The sequence below is a fragment of the Poecilia formosa genome, unplaced genomic scaffold (genome assembly GCF_000485575.1).
Source record: "Poecilia formosa unplaced genomic scaffold, Poecilia_formosa-5.1.2 Scaffold79, whole genome shotgun sequence".
NCBI classification, from domain to species: domain Eukaryota; kingdom Metazoa; phylum Chordata; class Actinopteri; order Cyprinodontiformes; family Poeciliidae; genus Poecilia; species Poecilia formosa.
The window spans coordinates 1,414,492-1,432,621 of NW_006800018.1; the positions used below are offsets into that span (position 1 = coordinate 1,414,492).

The 18,130-nt window shown below is 43.4% G+C and overlaps 1 protein-coding gene across 4 annotated transcripts in view; it reads left to right on the top strand.

Moving 5' to 3' along the window:
- robo3 (roundabout, axon guidance receptor, homolog 3 (Drosophila)) overlaps positions 1–11,970 on the top strand; it is a 264,138-nt gene extending 252,168 nt beyond the window's left edge. For 3 of the 4 annotated variants that reach the window (XM_016673590.1, XM_007556477.2, XM_007556478.2), the window contains 11 exons: positions 699–932; positions 1,399–1,438; positions 1,574–1,713; positions 1,788–2,072; positions 2,929–3,073; positions 3,554–3,748; positions 5,900–6,093; positions 6,209–6,316; positions 6,877–7,044; positions 8,106–8,248; positions 11,181–11,970. In XM_016673590.1, coding sequence (XP_016529076.1) covers positions 699–932; positions 1,399–1,438; positions 1,574–1,713; positions 1,788–2,072; positions 2,929–3,073; positions 3,554–3,748; positions 5,900–6,093; positions 6,209–6,316; positions 6,877–7,044; positions 8,106–8,248; positions 11,181–11,192 — 1,664 coding nt within the window. In that variant the 3' untranslated portion in view covers positions 11,193–11,970. The remainder of the gene's footprint in view (positions 1–698; positions 933–1,398; positions 1,439–1,573; positions 1,714–1,787; positions 2,073–2,928; positions 3,074–3,553; positions 3,749–5,899; positions 6,094–6,208; positions 6,317–6,876; positions 7,045–8,105; positions 8,249–11,180) is intronic. The other variant, XM_016673589.1, reaches the window with a different exon arrangement.
- Positions 11,971–18,130: the final 6,160 nt, after the last annotated feature.

Sequence of the window (18,130 nt, forward strand, 5' to 3'; positions counted from 1 at the left end):
ACACTCAGGGTGATCCGGTCACTCAGAGTGATCCGGTCCCTCAGAGTGATCCGGTCACTCAGAGTGATCCGGTCCCTCAGAGTGATCTGGTCCACTAGGAAGGAAATCGGAACCGCTCCAATCTAAATTTGGGGATATTCAACATGTTGGATCGTCCTGACAAACAACAGCCTGTTGGATGAGGCATGTAACCAATCAGAACGCGACGTGACAAAAACCTGGCCAGAAATCCAAGACACATAGCAACTGCCGTTGTGGACCAGAAAGTCTGGTGGACATTGTAAACGTCTTTGTGTTGTTTGTCTCTGCTGAACCTTGTCCAAACAAACTATTGCCAGCGCTTCTTTCCAGTCGGCCATGTTTGCTCACTCTGAGCTCTCGTCTGGTCTAAAGAGGTTTTTGCGAGACCATTTCATTTTAAGCACATCAATTTTTTTTTTTTTTTTTTTTTTTTGTCACAGACAGTGCTTGACAGATGAATGAGTGATTTTAGCTGGTAATGTGATCGTATGTTAGTGATGTACCAAAAGCTTGCTTTGTCCCTTAAAGTGAGACCATACGAAAGGTAAGATCAAACAATTTCAGTCTGTTTAAATCTCCCTGCGTGGTTCATAAGGCTTTTATTGACCTGCTATTTAAAGCTCCAGTTCATACAATATGTTATTCAGCCATTGTCACGTCTGTGTTTGTTCCCACAGAGCTGCCAGCTGAAGAGCCAACTGCGCCCGGCGGCGGCGGTGGGAGCGCCGAAGAGGGCAGCGTGAGCCTGGCCGAGCAGATCACTGACGTGGTCAAGCAGCCGGCGTTCATCGCGGGCATCGGCGGCGCCTGCTGGGTCATCCTCATGGGCTTCAGCCTGTGGATCTACTGCCGCCGCAAGAAGAGGAAGGAGCTGAGCCACTACACGGCGTCCTTCGCCTACACACCGGCAGGTCAGGAGCGGCCGGGGACGTGTGGGAGTCTGCTGCCTGCCTGTCTGCCGTCTGAGCGGGCGCTTTATGAAAGAAGCCACAGGAATTACCTGTGGAAGAGGATTTCATATTGCTGCCAGAGGCACAGGAAATGGAATTAGGTTTTGAGGAGTCAGAGTGATATTTAACTGAGGTAAAAATCTGGGTGGATTTTACAGGTAGGTTATGGAAAATAAAAGAAAACAATGGATCAATAATACTTCCATTTCTAGACTTTATTTCTATATTATAGAAGCAGTATCGTCCCGTCCTTCATTCTTTCCTTCCGTATGTAATTCTGCCCTTTCTTTCAGTAATTCCTTCCTCCCTCCCTAGTCAGCGTCGAGGAGAATGTGTGGAATATTTTATGTTGCTTTCTGAGGGGAGCGTGTGGTGCATCGGTCACCCCGCTCCCACTAAACCTAATTTTCTCTCTGTCTTGTTGCAGTGGGGTTCCCTCATGCTGAGGCATCAGGACTCACTGGAAGGTAACTCAAATTGTTTCTTTCTAAATAATCCCATTTGATCAGTTCTCCTCATGTCTGAAAACTTTCCTTCAGAATAGTTTGCTCTCTGCTAGCCTGTTCACCTGCTCTGCTAGTGAACCCGTAACGTCTCTGCAGGCCTGGCGTGTTGGGGGGCAACATGGGCAACTACCCGTGGCTGGCGGACTCCTGGCCCACCACCAACCTGGTCCACAGCAGCAAGGAGGCCGTCAACTGCTGCACGGCCAACCACGACCCGGCTGAGAGATACTACAACGGTAGGTGAGCCGTCGTCCAGCGCTGACAGGGAGGCAGCCGACGTTTGCTGAGAACAAACTCCGCCCTCACGCAGAAGCCGGGATCTCCAACTATCTGAATCAGACGGAGAAGTACAGCATGGGCGACTCCACGGAGGGTCCCATCTACAGCACCATCGACGCCACCAGCGAGGACCTGCACAGCTTCACCTACGGCCAGAACGTCTCCACCACCCCGTACGCCACCGCCTCCATCATGCCCTTCTCCAGTCAGCCACAGGGGGCAGCGTTTAGCGGGGAGCAGCAGGACGAAGGGCACTGGATCACCCAGCCCGGCCCGCCCCAGCCTGCTCAGTACGCACAGCCGGATCGCTGCGCTGGTAAGACGAGAAGCAGGCTTACGTTTGATTTCATCTTGGTGTTATGGAGGAAGTATAAGGAAAAAACCCAAATAAAATGCATTTCCGCTACGAAAGGGAAATATAATTACAGATGTATTACTGGAAATATGTTGTTGTATGTTCTGACATGTTACTTTCCCAATACGTTTTTATTAATAATAATAATAATAATAATAATCAATTTAATTTGTACCGCACTTTTCATTAGAAAAATCTCAAAGTGCTACACACTGCAACTGTGTAGCACTTTAATATGTTACACTGTTGTAAATACACTGAATACGTGTAAGTACATTTGTGATGAATCGATTATTGAAATAATTAACTAATTGAGGAATCCATTATTCGTTAACTGGAGTATACAGACTCAAAAAAATGCCGTTTGCTGAAAGAACACCCCCAGAGCAGCATTTAAGCCAAAGCTATAAAAATAAAAGTACAAAAATATATAAAATATGTACATTTTGCATTTATATTCTATTCATTTTATTGCATTTTCAGCAATAAAATATTTATTTTCTTATCGAAAAAAAGGAATTGAACTACTTGTTTATTTGTACATCTAATATTTTATTTTAAAAGTCTTTAGCGGTGAAATGAAAAATCTGCAGAATGTGGCAAATTTTATTTTACCCAGAATAATCGTTTGAATAATCGATTACTGAGGTAATCATTAGTCGCAGCCCTGAAGTGAACTAAAATAACTACCTGTTGCTGCCCACACATTTACATCCTGGAGGTTTGTTGCTATAGGAATATCTCCCCATGGTGGGCTGACTCATTTTCCCAGAGCTTTTGTTTTAAAAAGGTTTTCTTTTCTGCGTTTGATGTGAAGGTAAGCCCAAGCAGAAGGCGATGGGGAAGGCAGTGAAGACCCCGTCTCTGACGTGGATGGAGGCCTTGCCCCCGCCTCCACCAGTTGGAGAGCTGGGCCAGTGCGAGCAAGACGGCCAGCTCCAGCACGACAACATGGACGCGAGGTGAGACAGACTTCTGATTTTCTCAGACAAACAGGTTACCAATTACCCAGCTGGACCATCGCTCAGATTCAGCCTCGGCTCTGCCAGGCACACGGAGTATTGAACCCAGCATTGGGTTTTTTTGCCTCTGGCTTTAACAACCCGATTATCTCAGCCTCGGCCAATTGCCTAAGTCATTTAGCTGTTTTTCCTCCTTAGCACTGGCTCTCTTTAACCTCAAAGCAAAGCATCTTTCTTATCACCGGCTGAGCAGCAGTGCCACCCAAGACGAAGCTTAGCCCCCTGCAGTTTTGCCAATGGCTAACTCGAGTCAAGCCTGAAAGAACATCATTAATCTTTAAGTAGCCTCATGGCTTGTTGAATCTGAAGGAACCAAGGAGCAAACAAGCGGCTCTGTGTCAATGTATTCCAACAATGCACGAGCCAAGGAGCCGGCCGGAGCTGCAGCACGCCGTACGAAAGCGTTTGTTTTACCCGCAGGTCGGACGAGGAGGAGTGGTGTCCGCCCCTTCCTGATAGGACGTACCTGATGGAAGGCTGCGAGGACGGCCCCGCCCCCCCTCAGAGGAACGTCACGTCCTCGCCAGCCACCTCCTACAGCCACCAGTCCACCGCTACCCTGACTCCTTCGCCCCACGAGGAAGCCAGAGCCCCCGCCGACCAGCAGCTGGCACGGTACGCTAACCAGACTTAATGTTTCGGAGAAAAGTCATAATGTGTTTTTAAATGGGAACACCCCCACACACGTAGCTCAATTCTTTTTTTTTTTTTTTAAATAACCTTCATATCAAATCATAAGACTATTCCACCATCAAAAACATAACCTGGAGTGTTGCTTTGACTCATGCATGTTTGAAGGATACTTTAATCTCCCATGGCAACCATTCAGAGGTGCCTAAGCGCTAACCCATGCAGTATTTACCTTAAACTCCACCTTGGAGCTGCAGTCCCCAGATGGTTTTCATAGCTCCAGCATTTTCACAACAACTGAAGGTAATGGGGTCACTTTACTGTGCTAGAAAATGTCACCATGTGCCTGGAAGATACACAATATCTCCCATTTAATAAAGTACACCAATGCATCATAGCAACACATTAACTGCATTTAGATGCCCACTCGTCTCAAAGTTCCTGAGTAGTCTAAATTTAGGTTTTTTTTCCCCCGTTATGCTGATCTTTATTGCCTTAAAGTTTGGATACTTTTGATCACTTTAATGTTAAAACTCAGCATTAATAGAGATAATCAAAACTGCACAAGCACTGCACACTAGCCGCACCACAATGTTGAGCTGCACACCAACTTGATGTTAGATCAGCTTGCACCAATGCATTATGTCCATCATGGAGCTGAAATTCATCTCATCGTCTGATTCACAAAGCAAATATCAATGATTATAAGCCGGAGAAAACATGCTCCTCAGCTGCAGCAGCAGTTGGATTTTTTTTTTTTTTTTTGCTTAAAGTTTCTCAAGTTTTCCTCACCACAAAATTTAAACCATGACTTTCTGACACAAATCGAATGGGTGCCAAGAGGACAGAAAAGGAACATTTTTACCTCACAGCAAAATATATATTTGAAATCTATAAGCACCGCTGTGCAAAAAAGGACCAATTTTGTAAGAAATGCATAGAAAGTTTTGACTGGACATTCTATAATAACATTTTTGATTGGAGTATTTTAGGAGGTTACAGAAACTACTTTCAACAACATTTTGGCAAGTTTTAGGTAAATTCAGCAGGTTAAGTGAAGGTAAATACGTACATGTTTGATGCTTTCTCTGCCTTGAGTCGGGACAACTTTTGACAAACTAAAAGAAATGACAGTTCTCACAGACACGCTGTCGTTAGATGCACTACAAGATTATGTTGTTTGCTTGTGTCTGCTTGGATTTCAGCGAGACTTTTCTGAACAAAATCTAGCTCAGTTTATACCAGGGGATTTAACGTAGTGTTGACTATTCTGTTTCGGGGGAAAGTTGCCAAATTCATAACAAAACAGTGGAAGCGCTGATAAAGAAGTGGATTTATTGTTGGGAAAATAGAAACAAATGTCGAGTCTTCAGCTTTGGTGTTTTTCACATTATCTCAGGCTTTTGAAGTAAAATATAAACAAGGTAAAGAAAGAACAGAAGCAGAAAGCCGTTCCGTAAGTCTTAGAGGAGGGGAAAGTTGGAGCAGTATGAAAAACTAAACAAAAAAAATGGATTAAGTGTACTTTAAGAAAGACAAATATTTAATCATAGACGGTGTAAAGACAGTGAAGTTATTTCAAGTTTGATGTATACAGTATTTGTCAACATCAGGGTTGTCAAAATAATCAATATTTCAATGTAATCAATACAAGAAAATTGATATATAGCTCATATGCCTAATTTGTGACATTTCTTCCAGGAGCTGAAATCTTGAGAATCTCAGTAGTTCTAACATCAAATATGCCTTAATATGCATTGATAAGCAGTGACAACGACTTTAGCGTTGACACAAAAGCTAACGTCCACGGTCTTCCTTATCTTTGCACTGGGGTAACAGCCAATCAGTGCCGAGCAAAGTGAATATTGCTCAGCTACTATGCTAAGTGTCAGCCAATAGCATGTCAAGTGTCTGTTCTGTTTTTCCAAGCAGGGAAGTGACACTCTTAAGATACAATTTTACATTTCTTAAACCACTGTGACAGTATTAATGCTATGTCGGACAGGTTTACAGTCATTATGGGAGAAACCAGACAATAAATCTACAGATTCTAAACCATACACATTCTTTTATTGCAAACCCCGCTTCCTAACAGCTCAGCCTCAGTCGGTGACACGTTGCCCTTCCCTCCCATAGCAGAAGGTTACCCTGCGGTCCAGTTCCAGTTCCCCAGGCACCGAGCCCACCACTCACCCAGTCCAACCCCAGCCTCTGCGGCCAACAGCTTCTCGGCTCAACGGAGGCTGGCACGCTGCAGTTCCAAAGTCCCGCCCACTGCTGCCTTCACGGCCAGGCGCCGACAGTGAATGAAGACGGCGCAACTACGCCTGGTAAAGCCGCCGCCGTGTTCACGCACTGCAGGCCCATAGCTGTCGACCTGCAAACATTCGGCAGCTTCTGTTTGTGTCGTTCTGCTTCTGTCTGAACGTCGTCTTTCTGCCACAGTGCACAGCCGCTCCTCCCCAGCAGAAACCTGCACTCCTCCCAACCCAAAGTCCAGAGTGAAGAAAAAGGCGTCCAAGACCTCAGCGTACAGGAGAGATATTCAAGGAGGTGAGAAACACTCAGAAACCCACTGCTCTCTATTCACATGTTCCCACACTCAGGAAGTGTCTGCGAAGGAAATGCTGTATTACTGAAAACCACAGGGTGAGAGGCCGCATCGCTACCACTTATAGATTTCACGCGTGTAGAATCTGTGTGTTGATCTACGTGTAATACGCAAACATTTCTGATGACGATGATGATGATGATGAGAGAAACTGCAGAGGACGGAGCGGCCATATTCTGAACACTAAACATGCGGCTGGCTCCCTGTGAGTCACAATCAGAACTCTTTGTTTTAACAAGCAGAATGTTTTTGCTCCTTTAAATTCGCTCATTTTCTAAATGAGAACCGAGCCGTAAGCGGTCTGACATGTTCTCGCTCTCTAAATGTGAGGCAATTAAATGAACTGCAGCCAAGTATTCTTTTGAAAGCAAATACAGCTGTTACATAACAGACACTATAATTAGCCCAACAGCCTTTATAAACTAGAAGGAAATTATTTATTACGGCTTAAGTGTTTTTTTTATATATTCCTTATTTTATATTCCTCATTTGTGTTGTTCAGACCTCCCCCCACCTCCGGAGCCCCCCCCAGAGGAGGACAGGCTTCAGGGCCCCCAGGGGTGTGTGGAGACCAGCAGCTTGGCAAACAGCGCCCTGTCCTCCCTGGAGAGGAGCGAGTACAGCAGCAACAGCCACCAGCGGAAAGGCTCGGGACAAAAACACGCAGACAGTAAGAAGACGTGTTTGCAGCTCGTCGCGTCGCGTCACGTACGTTTAGAGGGACCCACTTCCAGATAGAACCGGTCTCCAGTGGTTCCAGTTGGTAAACACGGCCCACAGCAGATAGCGCTGCGTCACGCTCTGCTACTGCACTGCAGTGTTTCCCCTCCACATGGAAGTAAAGTGAGATCAACTTTGTTGAGTCATTCTTTCTGAGTGACTCTTTGGCAGCAAGATGTTGGCTGTAAATAATAATGAAAAAAAAAACATGTTCAGTGATTCATAAATTGCCCCTGCAGCATTAGTATTGATTATCTGAAATATGTAGGTGTTCAGTCATTGGCTAGAATGAGCTAGCTGGTAAAGTGGTAGCTAGTCAGATATCGTTATGCTTAAAATGTGTTACTAAAACACAACGGTGGGCACTGCTAGCTAAAATGTTAGCTGTGCTAATCATTAAACTCTAATCATAAACATTAGCTATGCTAGCTCTAAAGAGCTACAAATATAAAGTATTTAGCGGACGCTGAAGCGCTAAAGCACCAATTTCAACCATATTGATACTCCAAATGTGTCAATGACATTAAATGTGTTCCAACATAATAAGTTCCTGTCAGCAGGAGGAAATTTATTGTTGTGTGGTTGCGTTCTTTTGAACACGACTTTCACATCACAGGTGAAGAACGCAAAGGAAGGAAACGGAACTGCTGTATAAACCGTTTTCACCCATTTCAAAATAAGGGCATGAATATCAAACTACTTGACGAATTCATAACAGCCAATAACCAGAACTTTAACACATGTCAAGCTTTATTCATCCAAAAACTTACAAGACAGCCAAGAATGTTTCCGGAAAAATGAACTCAGGGGAAGCTAAGCATGCCAAAATGTTAGCAAAAGACGCTACATGAAAAATTAGCCCTGCTATTAGCACTTTAGCGGAATTGTGCTCATCACTGCTGAAATGACGTCGGAATAAATGACCTTTTCTGCCTTTTTTTTTTCATAAGCATCTTCCACCAGCAGCCTTCATTCTGTTTCTGTGTCTTCTCTTTGTTTTTGCCTCGTCAGATGAGGAAGTGGTGGTGTACAGCGGTAAGAGCGGCTACCTCTCCAGGGGTCAGGTGTCCGGTAACTGCTCGACCACGGGGAGCTCCTCTTCCAGAGGCTCCACCGGCTCTCGGGGGCTCAGCTCAGCCAGGAAACACAACGAGGTAGAAAAACAGTTTGGTCTTTGAGCTTCATCAGATCTCTGCTCGACTTGTAAACACACTGAGAAATAAAAACTACTTCCGCCACAGTTCGGCGTTACGCTCGTACACACACACCGGGATGCTCTCGGGTTCGCAGATCTAGCATTACTTCCTACTCACTAAGCTTTACAGTAGGAAACGATTAAGTGTACGCGCCCACCACTCCATTTGGAGTGCTCTTCAGAGGGCACACTTCTCCGTGGGAGCGCTCCTTCAAATGCACCCCCTGCAGGCTCTCTGGTGACGAGACGGTGTCTTTTATGGCGGAGGGAGCTGCGCCGGTGGAATGGGAAGCTCCGCAGGGACTCTGAGCTGCACAGACAACACTTACAATGTCTGACATGACAGTAGGTTAGACAGTGAAAGCTGGTCTGACTGCAGCTTAATATTACAAGGCTGAATCATCTCTGAAATTCAATTGCTACGTCTTCAGTCAATAGGAACAAAGAGAGAGAGAAAAAAAACAGAAATGCAAATTAAAAAATGAACATTTACTATTTTTTCTTTATTTTATTCTTTTTGCCACTTTAAATGTAAAAAACGTCTAAAATTACTTTTCATAGTTTTATTTTTCTAGCAGTCCCTATTCCACGCTGCATCATTGTACTTTATTTGTTCTTTGTAAAGCTGCAACCTGAGGTGTCAGTACGGTTTTGTGTGGGAGGAAAAACCTGACCCCTGACAGTGCAGTCTGTCAGAGGTCAGCTGAACAGACTTATCTGACCTGTAAAAGTGGCAACCATGACCACACATACAGAGCTACCCTGTAACCTCTTCTGCCCCTCTATGGAGCAGCAGGGACCACCCCCAGCCGACCCCCCAGAGGCTCCTGGATGACCCTCTGGGCTTTTTACACCCTCCCATGGACATGAAAGCATGTTCCTGTCCCGCTGTAAAGTTTGGGATGTTTGTGCAGGAAGCCTGGATTAGGCTCCTTCTTCCTCGTGAGGGGGGTCACTGACTGCTTTCTTATGCCCTTTGACCCTTAAGGTCAGTCTAGGACCAGTATATCTGGGGTAGATTGAACATTTTCCATTAAAATGTTCAAAGGAATAATGTGGTATTTTCACCAGTTCCTGACTTTCAGATGAAAAACTTGAATTTCTTCCCCATTTTTTAAACATCATAAATGCCGATAATTATTTGAAAGAACATGTTACGAAAAAAATTCACGGAAACAGACAATCTCATGAATTCGAAAAACACGTATTTTCCACTAAAGTGTACCCCAGAATGCAGCGATGGAAACCCTTCATTTCAAAATAAATCGCTATTAGAATTTTTGACAGATTACTTTAGGAAATATGCTAACATTAGCATGCTAACTAAAATTAGCTAGCACCAGCTTTTATCATGAGATGAATAAACGCCAACTTTAATACGAAATTAATCATGACAAGCTGTTTCAAAGTTTTTAAAACAGGAATTTTGACTTTTCTGAGACACCAGAGCTCAACAAACTATATTATTGTAGGTCTCTGTAACAGAAAATGTAGCTGCTTGTTGGCAACAAAGAAAAGGAAGTTTGTAGGAGACCGTATCAGCATCTAGACGTCCGGCGGGTTCAGATTGGGATGGTGCCGGTCTGTTAGGTCTCCAGGTCGTTGCCTCTCACACATTTTTTCTCACATCTCTTTCTCGTAGCACAAATTTCCAAATGAATGCATAAGTTTTGAATCCAGACACAGGAACAAATATTCTTCTAAAGAGTCACAAGTCTGAAATCTGGCACCAATCATCCATTCTGACATTTAAATTCTGAATTTAAATGGCAGAATTAGACGCCCCTCTGATAACTGTCTGTTAATTTTGTCAAGTACCAAGGAATATCCAATTTTATTTTTTTTTAAATAAAAATAAAACCAAAAAGAATAAATTATTTAATGCATACATATTTAAAATGAATGACTTTTTAAGATAGACAGGAAGAAACCACTAAGACGTCAAAATTTACTTGAAACATTTTCTTTTTTCTTCATTTGAATGTCAGGGAGCATTTTGAAAACATCCCCCACCAAATCTTTGCATGAAGTGAAAGAAAACAGAAATGATGAGCCCGGTCCCTGGCTCTTAAGTGCCGATGCGGAGCACTCAGCGGCGTACCCGGTGACTGCCGCCTTTCAGAGTCCGAGTCAGATTGGTTCACCTGCTGTGAGAGAACTACGCTGACTAAAAACCCCGTCATTCGAAAAGAAATGGATTTATATACTGGATTATGAGCAATTTAGTGATAATTCAACACTTCATGGGCTGAATTGAATGAGTCTGTAATCCAAATAAAGCCTTGGGGTTTTCAGGTTGTGAGCCTCCTTTATAAGTAACAGAAAGTCCAGTCAAAGTTGTGACTCCCTGTTAAATATTCCATTTTACACTCCAATAAATCTGCTTTTAAATTTAGATTAGCTTTATTTTCTTTTTTAAACATAAACTCTTTTTTTAAGAGTCTTTTTTTTTAAGTTTTAATTCAAACATTTTAAAAGTCATTTCACTGTCAATGCAGCCTGATTACAAAAAAATAGGACTAGATTTCAATTACTTTTTGCAGAGAATAGCATACATTTTTGCTGCTCGATTCTTTATAGAGAAAAACATTACAGTGAAAGTGACAAGTGGACTGAAAATAATTCCAAACTTTGACATTTGTCTTTATAGTTGCCAATCAAAGCCTTTTTGTAGCCAACCGAACAGCAGCATGAATCAAAGCAATGCTAACTCATAAAGTTTAATCATTTTTCATAATAATGCTACCAAATGCTGTCATGCCTTCAGACCAAGTGACTTTTTAGGTATTTTCCGGCTAATTAACATGAAGTGTTGAAGCTTTACAATGCCTGTAATAATAATAATAATAATAATAATAATAATAAAACATTTTATTTTTGATTGCTTCTAGGAAATGAGATAAGGAGCTCAGTGAAGCCGTCAGGAAACCTGTGATGCCTCCATCAGCCCCTCCCCATCTTTTCACCACCGACACACCGGGACTAAAGACGAGGAGACGCTACCAGTTCTCATCAAGCTACACTTGTTGCTGTGAAATGAGTAAAAACGGACTTTTGGTATTACTATAATTATTTGAGTTTGAGTTCACTCCGTTTTCCTTATTTTGTAAATACCTGTCTGTAATGTTCTGTTGTGAGCTCTGGATACAGGGAGAGAGACGTATATTGTATTTATGATGATCAAACAAAACAAAAACAAAAAAAGTCAAATAATTAAAAAACAAAAAAAAGTCTGTTATTATGGAAAACGTCTTCTTGAATGTGCCAACTTTTTTTTTTTTTTTTTGTCAATATGTAAACCTTTAGGGAAAAGCATTAACTACTGTTGCACTCTTGTTGTCATGGCAAAACAACAGAAAATAAGAAGCACAAAGTGTGTTTGCTGGTTGAGGAGAGAAGTTGGAAAAGCCAAAAACAACCCGGAGGGACGCCTGTTGCCCCGAGCGCCTCCCTGCCGGGATCCCTGCATCCTAGGTGTCCGTTACGAATGTCATACTTCTCTATGATTCCTTTGGTTATTCTGCAGCACTGCGCTGGCTGACTGACAGGCTTTATGAAAGTTTGATTGTACCCCCTCTTGTATGACCCGCTCCCCAACTCAACCCTTCCCCCTTTTTACATCTGAGAGACCGTTTGCTGCAGTTCTGAAAATAAATTTTCTTATTCTCCTTCTGAAACAAACAAACAAAAAAAAAACATGTCTGTGGGCTGACCTTTTGTACTCTTGTTGTTTTGTAAATGTACAATAAAAATACATTTGCTGATCAAGATTTGAGCCCACGTTCTTCTTTTCAGCTGTACGTACCATGAGTCTGGGAAAGAGTTCAGCTGAAACCACAATATCATCAAGAAGAGACGTTCAGCAGCGACGAAAAAGACTTAGGAGGCCCAGCAAGTCCCACGACTGTCTCCTGCTGAGGACAGAGCGCTGGGTGGGTGTGAGGACGTCTGCACTGTGAAGAGAAGACATCTGGACAACACCTGGAGAACCAAACGGGGTCACCTCTGTCTAAGAACATCGTCAAAGAAGGACTGATGTTCGGCAGGAATCATGGATGGACAGTACAAGGAATGTTATTCTCTCAGATGCATCCTCCATCCAGTTGTCTGATTGCTTTCCTACCCAATTCTGCTCAATTCTCATTTCCCATCAGTGCCCCATCTAGGATTTCTCCCATTGAGCTCAATTTCTCTGGTTGATTTTCCTCCAGGCAGGCCAATCGGAGAACAGGCAGAGGAGGTGTGATCGATAAAGTTGATTTTCTGTGCCGCTTTATAACTGCAGTCTGCCTGTACAGAGGTTGGAAATGAACAAAGCCATTCAGTCTGCCACCAAATGTTGAGCAAAACTACAATCAGAGAAAAATTCATGTTTAAGACGTTTTATTGCTGACGAAGGTGTTGAAAACCATTGTAATCTAGCAGACACAGCATAAGCTACCAATGAAGCTCCCTCGCTTGCTTCTTATCCATGGGAGTGGGCTTCCTCTCACTTGTGCCCCAAAACACAGTGGGATCGAAATGAACACCAAATCCTCAACCAAAACAATCCAGGCAGTTTGGTGTGAATAAAAAAAAAAATGTAAAAGAAGGATAAAACATTTATGTTGGTGAGAAATGACGGTCATGCCTGTAATGTTCATGTTTTCTGACCCTTTTTATTCTGTGGACTTCCGATGTCCTGGCAACTGTGTTGTAGAGGACTAAAATATCTGAGTCAGGTAGGAAACTGAAGATATTTTATAAATAAACAGCTATTGTTCATGGTCTTCGGTTGATTCAGTGTTATTTTTGTTTTCTTTTTCTTTTCTGCCCCTCACTTCCTGAGCTGCTCACTCGACTTCCCCATCAAGTCACTGTTAAAATGACCAGCTGGACCCCTCAGTGCTGCCAGATTGTCAATCTTGTTTGTGGTCATTTAGTCCTCTGAGATTAATGTTCCAACTAATTTTCCTAACTTCCTTGCGTCTCTTTGTCGAGCTCACAATTTGAGTCTGTAGGTTTAAAACCCTCCAGCCATCCCACCGCTGAAATTGGGCTCCATTCAGGATTCAGTTTGTCGAATCGAAGTTGAGCTTGGTGGAAAGTCTTCTTTCCTTTAGCTAGCAACCAAACTCTGCTACGCCTCAAAACATCGGTCTCGTTCTTCAGGTAAACTGGTGGAAAACATCGCCGGACCAGATGGCTGGGCTGTGACTGGATTATTAACGGGCAAAGAGCTTCACTTCTTCGGGTGAGAGAGCAGGAAGGTGGAGGAGGGGGACTGGTGTGGAATAGCATTTTTAAAAGTTAGCTAGTTATTGCAGCTGCAGTAACTCAAACCAATCTCCCAATTTCTAGATTTACGTTCAAATCATTAATAAAAATTAGGTCAGTGACCTAAAAGACTTAAAATTTTGACACAGTTGATCAATTTATTTATTTTACACACAAAGGTATAAAACCTTACTATTTGCATGCTTCTGGAATGGCTCTGATTTGAAGCCAGAACCGTAGAGTTTATAGGCCCTCACCTGTCAAACACACACCTTGTTTTGTAAAGCGCCTCGAGGCAATATTTGTTGACAATTGACGCTAGGTAAATAAACTGAATTGAATAGCTTCTGTTGTAGTCCCACCAGCAAACAAAGAGCGGAGAGCCGAGACTCTGCCTGGAAGGAAGCAATCCCAAACAGCAGCATTCTCTTAAAAGGGCAGTGTTACATACTTTTCCTGGCATATAGTGGGATTTTATAGCACAATCAAATAAAATATGTAGCCTTTTATAAAAATGCTGAATAGAAAATAAATTTGACTTTGTAATTTGACTCCTTGAAATTGCTTCGGTCTCTCTCAAGACTCCAGAAAGTCAGTTTTACATAATACCGCCCATCTCAATCCAGCTGAACTACAGAAAGTAGACCGACCCGATCACTGAGGGAGGAAGGCCGAACGCTGCTGCCTGTTCTGCTGCACACTGCTAAGCAGCAGCTTAAAGCTGCTTCATCAACTCCGTTTACAAACCAAGTGCTTTGCAGCTTCCAGCAGCGGCGAGATCTAAGGGACGAGTCTAAAACGGACAACACAACTGTGTTACTGCTGAAGTTCTGCTTGCTTATTACACACACACACACACACACGCACACGCACACACACACACACACACTGCCTCAACCTGACTCTACGCTGCATTGCATGCGGATGAGAGCTGCACACACTGAGGAGCATGAAATTGGTGGAACGTTCTGCTCTGAGAGGGCACCGCGTACTCCCTTCACCTCCAACAAGGCATGGAGTACCCCCCGCGGGGAGCTCTGTGACGCTCGCTGCGCCTCAACATGCTCACACTCAATAGCTTAGCGCACACACTCAGCTACACGTGCAAACAACCACTGGTCTGGTCGTTCAACTAGAGCTCTGTGATCGAGTGATCAACAGGCAGCGTCTTGTAAAACTCCACGGTGTCGCCGTCAGGCTGAAGCTGAGCCGATGAGAGATAAATGTCTGAAAAGTGCGGCGCGCCTCTGCAACGTCAGTCCCTCTGAGTCAATACAGCAGCATGTGTGTATAATAATTACCAGAGCGCTGCTGTAATTTGACAAAATTAAGGACAATGTATTACAAAAATGTTATTGTGATTTTATGTGATAGACCAATATTAGCACATAATTGTAAAAATGAAGATCTGAAAAGTGTGGCATGCATTTGCATTCAGCCCACCTGAGCTAGCGCTTCATTGAATCGGCTTTTACTGGGCTGCCTCTCTACCAGCTTCTAGAGACTTACATTCCTGCCCAAATTAGTTAAGCTCAGTCACATTGGATGGGCTGATTCTGCGAAAATATATTAAAATTGTTTTCCACAGATTCTCAGTTGGATTTAGGTCTGAACGCTGACTGTTTCATTCTAACTACATGCTTTCATCTGAACAATTTTTAATGTATTTTTACTTAAATTCTGCCCAAAATGAAATCCCTCAAGTTTATGTTTGTATTTAAGATATAAAGTTGCATTTCTTGCATGCTGTAAATGGGATTTCTTATGGTTTTCTTTTATTGATGGTTTTCTTCTTGATGTCCCTGTTTAAAGACAAGACCTGTGATGCGTATGACTGATAGTTGTCATGTCAACACAAAACAACTTATTTAAATATTCATTTCTGTGTGTTTTCTCTCTGTACATGACTCGCAAAAGTATTCACTCTTCTTGAACTTTCCCATATTTTGTCACATTACAACCACAGACATAAATACAATATCTTTAACCTTAGCTACTAATCATTACAAAAATTATTACTATGATTTTTATCATGATCTTATTGCGTACCTCCAGCCCTCCACACCACTACACCAGAAAATACATTATTTATTACCATTTCTCAGCTGAAACGTTTTGCGGTGCTAGCGTGTCGATGGTGGACACTGTGGATGTGGCTAACCACGAAGAAGGATAACTGGGTGGTGGAAAGCAGCAGACTGACCTCCATGGAATACATTCAATTCAGCAGACACTCATTGTGGAGCCCTCACCAGGGCCGCTGTGGGTTTTCTGTTGGAAGTCGAGTCTGGAATGGAAACCCACAGAATTTCCCAGACAAAATTCAGAGAGTAAGACGAGCAGCATGACGCTCGTGTTCATTTCGTGCTCGTGTTCACCAGATGTATGTATTCTGATAGGTCTAGAACTTCTGTCCTGGCATTACCAAAATGTCAGAGCTGCGTTTCACACAATTGATCATAACATACAGATTGTTGGGTGGGGAAAAAAATAATAAAATGGCTGGAAGGTCTGGTATAACAAACAAAATACAATAAATGAATTGTGGGGTCCATTCGCGAGCCATGGTTGTTTAATTTCTATACGATCCCCATAGCTCAGATTGCAAGGTACTACAACATCCCCTATCATATTTACACACAATTCCACTGGCTGTGGTCATGTGATCAATCTGTGGCCATGTGGTGACCACAGCCAGTGGATGAGATTTTGATGAGATGCTGAAAACACAGAAGTCACTGCTTTCGGTCCCCAAAATGTACAAAGGTCAGAGTTCAACTGAACTCAAAGGGGCTAAAAACCACACAATCCTTGTTGTCAACCTCTTAAAGGTAAAGGGCTTCCTGTGAAAAGAGGGGCTTTTATTTCCAGTAGGTTAGTTGGGTCTTTACTGTTTCTTTAAAAGATCAATCTGGTTGCTGCATCCAAAGTCTTGATAGGATCTTGACCAACACCAGCAAAATGGATCATATCAAAACCAGTTCTTAAGTCACTGAACTTGTTTCCTGTCTGTAAAGTAATCCACCCATCCAACGTTTACTCTCATCTCTGTAGGGTCGTGGCTGAGCTGATGCCCATCTCCAGCGGTCGTTGGGTGATCGTTAGGGTACACCCAGGACAGGTTTGTTATTGGGCAGGAGTCCAATATACTTGTATTGGTCAACGAAGCGCTAAATTGTCATTGGCTGAAATACTTTCCTGAGTTGCTGCACAACCAGCCACACGTCCTCTCAAACTGAGACATGAAGAAACTGTTGTTTCCTTTGTCCAGGTTTCAATCAACAAGTCTCACTAATGGACCGTTTCCTCTATCACTAATGTGTGAATGAAGAGTGAGACTGAAGATCAACTTGACCTTTTTTTTTTTACACAAATTTCATGCAGTGCTTTCCAAAGCCTATCACGGGCAACGCTGTGTGACCTGCAGGGGCCCCACATCGTCACGATCATGTCCCCCCCAGCTACGTTCACCTCTTTGACTAAGACGATGGGGTTTCAGAAGTGAAAAATGCTGTCTTAGTAAAACATGCATGTGCATCCGGCAAGTAAAATGCTTCACACAAAAGAGCCAAACATGTTACAATCACACCAGCTCATATAATCAGTAGCATCTCTACTAACATGTGAAAATATACTGTAGGTCTTTCACACAGTTTGGCGATGACAAGATTTACGTTGCTGACCTTCAGCAGCCAGCACTTTTTATCCGTCCCATCTCCCTCTGTCCCCCTGTCCTCTCTTCATTCCTCCCTTAAGCCATTAATCACCTCACTCATTCACTGGGCAGGTGTCATGGCTGGAACGCCCACCGGGTCGGGAGGAAAAGGGGGCCCCAGGCCCCCGAGAGCGAGCAGAGGCGAGGGGAGAAAAGAAGGTGTTTAAGTCTCTGTTTCCCTTATCCCAGAATGCAAAACAGCAATTTCCATGTTAATTTGGAGGGTGACAGGAGAGATGGATGTTTTGGAGGGGTTTTTTTTAGCTGATGTCACGCATCCATTGAGGAGCTAAAACAGCGTGGAGGTTGAGGTCGCTGAACATAGGATGCAAGATTACCGCGTGGGCTGGAGCGACACGTTTAGCATTTAGGTCACGATCCTGTCCAACACGAACGAGCTGGGAAAACTTAAACCTGTCTCGCAGACAAAACTCCGGCTGGGATGCCTCGTCTGCGGTCGTGGCGGGAGGCTGACGGCAGACGTTCAGTCAGCAGAGAGTGTGCAGTCAGAAAGCTGTGTGAGCGACAGAGCAATCCTGAAACTCCTCATCCATAAGGCTGTTATTGATTTGCAGTTAATTGAATGATTACAACCTTAGCAGCTCAGCTGAGCGCTGCTGTCAGTCAGCGTGGCAGTTTGCATGTGCGTTTGTTTGTAATACCTTGTGGGGACGATTTTCCTGACATATACTACGTTGTGGGGACCAATTGCTCCTTGTGGGGACCGGAGCCTGGTCCCCACGAGGGGAAACCCTGTTTTTGGGTCAGGGGTCAGAGTTAGGGCTAAGGTATGAATTGTGTTTTGGTTAGGGTTAGGGTTAGGTATGTGATGGTTAGGGTTAGGAAAAGGGTAAAGGTTTAGGGTTAGGT